Source organism: Lipotes vexillifer, unplaced genomic scaffold, assembly GCF_000442215.2.
Source record: "Lipotes vexillifer unplaced genomic scaffold, Lipotes_vexillifer_v1.1 scaffold1129, whole genome shotgun sequence".
In the NCBI taxonomy this organism is placed as follows: domain Eukaryota; kingdom Metazoa; phylum Chordata; class Mammalia; order Artiodactyla; family Lipotidae; genus Lipotes; species Lipotes vexillifer.
The window spans coordinates 2668350-2675854 of NW_006789022.1; the positions used below are offsets into that span (position 1 = coordinate 2668350).

Genomic DNA, 7505 nt, shown 5'->3' on the forward strand with positions numbered 1-7505 from the left:
TCCCTCTGGATTATCACGACTATGAGTTACAAGCTGAAGGAACTCACAGATGATTTTCTTTCAAATTTACTGAATTTTCATGTTGGAAAGGGAGGAAGACACTTAGAAGTCTCAAATGGGAATCAAAGATTTCCAAACGCCCTCCATCTGATGTCAACGTGAACTGTTTTGTTGTCTTTTAATTGTGCACGGAGCCTGTCAACACAATCTGGCCCTGCCTGATCACCCTTACCTAAAGCTTCTTGGAAAACACTCTCAAAAGGTACCCTGTACCACAGCAGAGGTGCCAAGACATTTTATGTGCCTGAAAATGAAAGGAACCCTCAAACAACACACACCCAATAAGCTAGCCTCCAAGTTAAAACTCCATATGAATCACAAAATGCACTTCCTTACACTAATCTGTGATCTCTTAACCACAAACACAATCTCCTCTTAAGCCAGCTCAGCTTTGGTCCTTAGGGGAAAACGATGAGCACAGGTTAAAGATGTACCATGTGCAGGAGGAAAAGAGAAAAGAGAAAAGAGAAAAAAGGCCTTTGTGTTTCTGTAGTTCACCTCTTGAGAATGTCTCCCCACCATGGACTGAGACAGGATTACAATAACTCAATAACTGAGGAGCCCACATGCAGATTAATTTTTTTCTCTAACAAGTTTACAGCAGTGTACAGCAGTTACAGACATTTATTTTATAATAAGAAAAAGTACAACCATATTTATTAAACTTGAGGGTAGGAAAGAGGGAGGAAAGCCCATTTAGGAATAAGCTCTCAAACTAAAGCTCAGAACTGGTGTCCGAAAAAAATGACACAGACCCCACCATCCCACATGGCGGGAGCCTTTCCTCTCCTAAGGGTGAGCGGGAGTCGCGGCAGCACCCCTGTGCACTCCTCCTCATCCTACTTTCCACCTTCATTCTTGGTTATCGGATGGCATTCTGAGAATCAGGAGTCACCACTATCAACTATAAGTTATTCATAGAGTTGAAAGTTATATCGTTAAATGAAGAATAATATTAGGGGTAGCTGCGCACATCGTGGGGCAGGAAGATGGGATCACAGGGCTGCAAAAAACAAAACAAAACAACAACAACAACAAAAAAGAGGGAAAGAATCCCATTCTTGTCCCCAGATAATTTCTTTATAAGTTAATCATTATTTCTTAACTTAAAAATAAGGGCAAAACTATGATGGAAAGCTATGTAAGACTGACTAGTCCTTGAAATTTGAACAGAAGAACCCAAGAGATGTGTTTTATTTTCCATTTTCTCCTTTACCTCCAATCTTTCCCCTCGTTTCTAGCTACAGGTAAAGCTCCACCATCATTAAGGTATTGATTTATCCTATTAATTTGATTCTTTCTTTATTCTTTTGGGTTCTAAGATATCAGTTCTTTTTTAAGTCCAACAATTCTTGTGCTTGATACTGAGGGTAAAGGGAGAGGAGGGGAGAAAACACCAAGTTAAAAAAAAAAAGCTTGGAATGCAGGCTCAAGCTGACACTGAGCACGGTTCCTTCATAGTACAAGTAACAACATTATAACTATTAAATGGTGTTTTAGTAACTGTTGCATTTCTGGTTTCCATGTATTTATTCTGCCTTTTTTTTTGCAATTCCAGGGAGTTTTGCTTGAATCCTATTGAGGAAAAGGAAAGAAAAAAAGGGTGAAAATATAGACATTAGTTCTAGGTTTTTATTTTAACACTGATGCTAGAAGACACTCCTGGATTTACCGGAGCCATGTGAAAAACACTCCCATTTCCACAGGGCTTCCTCTGGATGAAAAGTGGCAGGGGCCGAGTCTGGCCTGGGATGAGCTGAGGCGTATACCAGGATCCGTCCCCCTCCCTGCTGCTGTGCCTGCTGCCTGTCCTCTTTCACTGCCTGAACCTCCTGGCTCCTTCACTGGGGGTTCCAGAGAAGAATGAGATGTTATCTAGGCATAATGCCTGCTGACTGTGCTCTACATGATGGCAGTGCAAGAGCCCATTTCTCTTGGAATGCCAGGTTACCCATTAGTGTCACAGAAGGAACCAGGAGTCACGGGTCAATGTCACATATAAAAGAACTACAGGAGCTGGCAATAGTTCCTCGCCCCTCACAGGACACTAAAGCTGTCCTTTATTTTGTGCACTGAGGTTACCCATCACTAAGGGTACCAAGGGACAGTCACATCCCTCAGCTAATGTCAAAGCTACTCCCCACAAACGATACATCCCACCGAGTGGGCCAAATCAGCTCACACTGTTAATCAAGACTTTAGGTTTAAAGCTAAGTTATGATCATCTTTTACAATAAGGAGTAAACAGCAACCATACACAAATTTGTCCTAACTGCCCTTGTCTGGCTTGACCTCCAACGTCTACCTAAGAAAGCAGAAGAGTAGGTAAAGATCCTGGCATCAAGCCAGAGCTGTCTGGATATAATCAAGATTTCCTCTTATCAAAGCCAGAAAAAGCACTAAAATTTGGGGTGTGAAAGGTGGGAGTGGGCACAAAGAGGATTTAAATGCTTGTGATGTTTTGTCTCTTAAAGAATATCTGAAGAAAACATGGAAAATATGGAAAAATATTAACATTTAAATTCAAAGTGCTGGGTTCCATAGTGTTTGTTACAAATAATTGAAAATAAAAAAGAGAAACAGTTCTGTGATATAAGGAGTCATGAAAATGTCTACCAACATTTTATACTTGATTTAAATATTAAAGTGGTTAAAACAGAAGGATTTGGTAGTCTTAGAAAAAAGAGGTAGCTTTGAACTTTAATACATTGATTTACTATAATTTTTATTTCTGAAAAGGGAGGGAAGAGTTTGGCTTAAAATTGATATTTGTGAAAACTGGGGACTTCCCTCTTGGTCCAGTGGCTAAGACTCCACGCTTCTACTGCAGCGGGTGTGGGTTAGATCCCTGGTCGGGGAACTAATTACCTAATTTGCCACATGCCGCGTGGCATGGCCAAAAAATAAGTAAATAAAATAAAATAAAACTGATATTTGTGAAAATAAATGAAGGTGAGTAGACAACCACGAACATTTAAAAACCGGTTCAAAAAGGCAGAGTGGTCCTAACTCCATTGATCCTTTTTAGTCTAAGATACAAAGCATGCTTTACAAAGAAGCAGATGAAATAATTTTTAGTAAAATCAAACTATTAACCAAGGTTTTCTTTTTCCCCAGGGTAAAAATTACCTTCTTTGGCATTAGCATTTTACACAGGAGACTAAAAATAATTGGGGGGAAAAAAAGCACATGTCATGGTGAAATGTGGGACCTAAGCATACTCACTTTTCAACAATTGACTTGGTCTGATCGCGGGCGATGCCAACATAGTGATCAATCTGGATCTTTAACGAAGAAAAGCGACTCAGTTGTGGCAACACACAGATTAACAATTTTCCTGAAGGTAATCTGTTTTTGTCTACTTTAACCATTTTTAAAAAACACTATGGAATATTCTGGAAAATGAAAATAGTGCTCAGTTTTAAAAAGTACTTGCTAGGTATTTCCTTCAGAGACACTGGAGTATATAGCATTTTCTGAATACTAGAAACTGTGTGTCTAATCCATATTCTGTAATCAGAAATGTGTTTTGACTCCTGGGTGAGACTAATTCATTTAATATCAAAAAGCCATGAATAGGGCTTCCCTGGTGGCGCAGTGGTTAAGAATCCACCTGCCAATGCAAGGGACACGGGTTCGAGCCCTGGTCCGGGAAGGTCCCACATGCTGCGGAGCAACTAAGCCCGTGTGCCACAGCTACTGAGCCTGTGAGCCACAACTACTGAGCCCATGTGCCTCAACTACTGAAGCTTGCATGCCTAGAGCCCATGCTCCACAACAAGAGAAGCCACCACAATGAGAAGACTGCGCACCGCAACTAAGAGTAGCCCCCACTTGCCGCAACTAGAGAAAGCCTGGGCGCAGCAACAAAGACCCAACGCAGCCAAAAAAAAAAAAAAAAAAAGCCATGAATAAAAGTCTGCTGATGCATGACTTAATCTATCAAGAATAACCTCATAGCATCTAGTATACTCTGTATACACCACTCTACAATGCAAACATCTGTTCATACTGATGGATTCCCATAATAGCCTTAACAGTTTAAGTTTCTTTTTAGACACCAGCTTTTACTTAAGCATTTTTTCAGCTTATTTTTTTGGAACAGATCCATGTGATAAAAACTCAAAAGGTGGGGACTTCCCTGGTGGCGCAGTGGATAAGACTCTGCGCTCCCAATGCAGGGGGCCTGGGTTCAATCCCTGGGTCCGGGAACTAGATCCCACATGCATGCCGTAACTAAGAGTTCGCATGCCACAACTAAGGAGGCCACCTGCTGCAACTAAGACCCAGCGCAACCAAACAAAAACAACAACAACAAAACCCTCAAAAGGCACACAGCAAGGTATAAGTTCCCTTCCTACCCTTATCTCTCCTAGACATTCAGCTTCTCTCCTTAAAGGAAACCACTATTACCAGTTTCTTACAGGCACCTGACCTATAAAATTAGGCTGTAAAAATGGTTAGAAAAGGATTGCTCTGAACTTTCAATGCCTAAAAAATGAACTAAAATTAGCCATACATCAACTGGCATATCTGATTAGAAACAGACAAATGCTTACCTTGTACTTCTCATAGACAACTGGAACACTGAAAATGAGCAGTTCAGCTATAAAACAGAATCATGACACATGGCAAGTGTAAATGTGAGATGGTCACAAAGTCTCAAGACATAGGTAACAGGAACATTTTTCCTCATAAAATATAGGAAAACACAGATCATCTTCAATATGAGAACTCCTGGCCAGCGCTCTCAATTAAGGACAGTTAGATACAGGTACACAGGCTTCCTGCTTTGTACTACAAATAATTTCCAAATTATGAAAATGATTTCTACAAATAAGATCCCCATATTTAAACCAAATCTAGACAACTCTCCTTTATTTCTAGCTGTCTGGATATTTCTTTATAGGTAGGACCATTTAATAAACCTGTGGCCATAAACACAGATTCCTCGGAGGTCAAGGTCTCTATGGATGTTAAAGGCTGGGCCAATGTGGAAGGACTGGAGTAATGCTGACAACTCTCTTTGCTCTTACTCTTACCAATTACTTCATAGAGCCCGGAGACATTTTCCTTGCCATCTTACCAAGAATCAGAAGGGTGATCCCATTGAAAACGGCACCAACATAGGTCATCAGCCACATGAAGACAGCCAGCTGTGAAGGCCAACATCAGAGGGTTAAGCAGGAATAATCGTAACGCAAAGTTCAGGTTAACTGATGCCATTCTTCTCTAGCTAACTGAGTCTGCATAAATTTAGTGATGTATGCCATAAATAGTTTCAAAACGAAGGTTACCTCATTTGTACTATACATCTGAGGGTGCATAAGAGAATTCTATAGTTCTCTCAGGCCCCCAGACTGTAACTGCATTTCTGTCAATTATCAATACATTAGCCTTGTTCTGATGTTAGTTCTCCCGGCGCAGAGGTACCTCCTTTACTAACTCCTGTCCCCATTTTTACAGGTTGATTGAGAAAAGCATACATTTGCTTTTGTCTGACAAAACCCTATTAACTGCTTTTCCTCTGAATTATAACCTAGTCCCTGATTTTCCTCAGCCCCACCACCAAAAGCTGTAGGAGGCAACTAACCTTCAAGGAGTCAACTAGATCTTCCACCAGAAAGAGACGAATCATGAGTTTCAGGGCCCTGTTGATGTGCACCATGGCAGCGTTCACGTAATTATGGAAAGCTTCTGAGGACAGAGTGATGTCTACATCCAGGTAGGCTCTTCCAGAAGAAGAAACAACAGTCACACATTTGACATGGCAAGAGAAGATCTCTTTCTGTTAGCACAGAAGTTCTTTAGAGTGTGAAATTCCCCAAAGGGTGTGTTTTAGCAATCTGCAAAGGCATTTTTTGCTGCCATGGGGTGGGGTGGGGGCACCACTGTCATTTAGTGGGCAGAGACAAAGCTGCCAGATGTCTGCAGTGTCGGAGTGTCATGCACAAAAAAGAACTGCCCTAGGTCCTGCATAACTTTTACTGCCTCATAGGATATTCATGAAGGTGAACCTATTTATAATTATCAAGAGCCCAGAACATATAAAAGCAAACTATTTTTTCCCACAGTTTTAACATATCCTGAATTGTCTAAAACTGCGTTTTGTTTAAGCTAAAACCTTACTAAGATTTTTTTCCATCATTTTAGAAAATCACACCTATAAGGGAGATTATACATGTATGTGCAAGTCTTTATTATGGGTTTTTTTTTTTTTTGGTGTAGTTATGTCCAAGCAATTAAATATTGACTGGAATACATATTATTTTATTGTCAATGGCTTTCTATTTATCACTCTTTATAATAATGATCTATTTTTAAAATGTTGTTATGTATGTTATATAATATACCATACAATGGTATATTATATGGTATATTATATAACATTATATTATATGGTATATTATCTATGAATTTCATTTCAAAATGATAAAGGAGGCATTATAAAATATTTGTTAAAAAACAAAAAGACCTGGGTTCTGTCCCCAGACGCATTACAGAATTGAGATACAACCATCTGCTCATAATCTGTTCATTCGCTCAGTACGTGCTGAGCGCCTACTGAGTACCAGACCCTCTGCTAGGTGTAAAGATATCAGGAAAGATAAAACTGCTTTGCCTTAAAGAGCCTATAGTCTTGTGGGAAAAACAGAAGAGTAACACACATGTTTTTCTTTCCTATTTATTAAGAAAATATTTACCAAATACAAAAGTTATAAAAATTAGATGCTGTAATTAATACAACTTAGCAAAACACATTTTACAAATCCATAACAGTGTCACGCAAAAGGGAAAAAAAACCCTGCTAACACATTGGAACTTGTGGCAAAACAGTAAAATTTATCCACTCAACCAACCAACAACTATTGATTTGTTAAAACTAATTTGCAAATAACTTTTTAAATGTCATATATAGTTTAAATTATTGCTTCTATTCTCACCAGGAGAAAATACAAGGACCAGAGCTGCAGCCAGACACCTATTCTGTCATAGTTCTGAGAGATCATAGAAGTGTTTCTTTTTCCATGAGAAGAGGTTTTAAAAAACTGTCATTTTGAAAGTAAATTAAAAACTAACAAACAAACAAAAAAACCCTGTCATTTGCTGATGTTAAAGTTTTTATGGCCTAAGACTTTCAAGAGGAAAAGCGTGAGGAAAACATTTGTTAAAGTCATAGCACAGTAGGAAAGGTTAGCAACTGGATTCTAGAAATGCATGACCTACTGACTTAATCAAGACCTGCCCCTGGTATTAAGGAAACTACAGGAGAGACAGAAAGGAAATCAGTAATAAAACCAAGAGTAAACACACTGAGTTCTGGTATCGCCAAGAATGCAGCCTCAACACCAAGATTTCAAGGCTGTTTTAAGAGTTAACTATGTGGCGGCTTAAACATGTACTTGGGACCCCATCTGAGGGCTGTCCTCGATGCTCTGCTTTCC

At 39.4% G+C, this 7505-nt stretch overlaps 1 protein-coding gene across 4 annotated transcripts in view; it reads right to left on the reverse strand.

The window, feature by feature from the left end:
• Positions 1-666: 666 nt before the first annotated feature.
• RTN3 (reticulon 3) overlaps positions 667-7505 on the reverse strand; it is a 57903-nt gene continuing 51064 nt past the window's right edge. The window contains exons 4-8 of one of the 4 annotated variants that reach the window (XM_007462102.1): positions 5654-5792; positions 5147-5216; positions 4620-4666; positions 3286-3344; positions 667-1635 (exon numbers count right to left, since the gene is read on the reverse strand). In XM_007462102.1, coding sequence (XP_007462164.1) covers positions 1590-1635; positions 3286-3344; positions 4620-4666; positions 5147-5216; positions 5654-5792 — 361 coding nt within the window. In that variant the 3' untranslated portion in view covers positions 667-1589. The remainder of the gene's footprint in view (positions 1636-3285; positions 3345-4619; positions 4667-5146; positions 5217-5653; positions 5793-7505) is intronic. The other 3 variants (XM_007462103.1, XM_007462101.1, XM_007462100.1) reach the window with 3 other exon arrangements.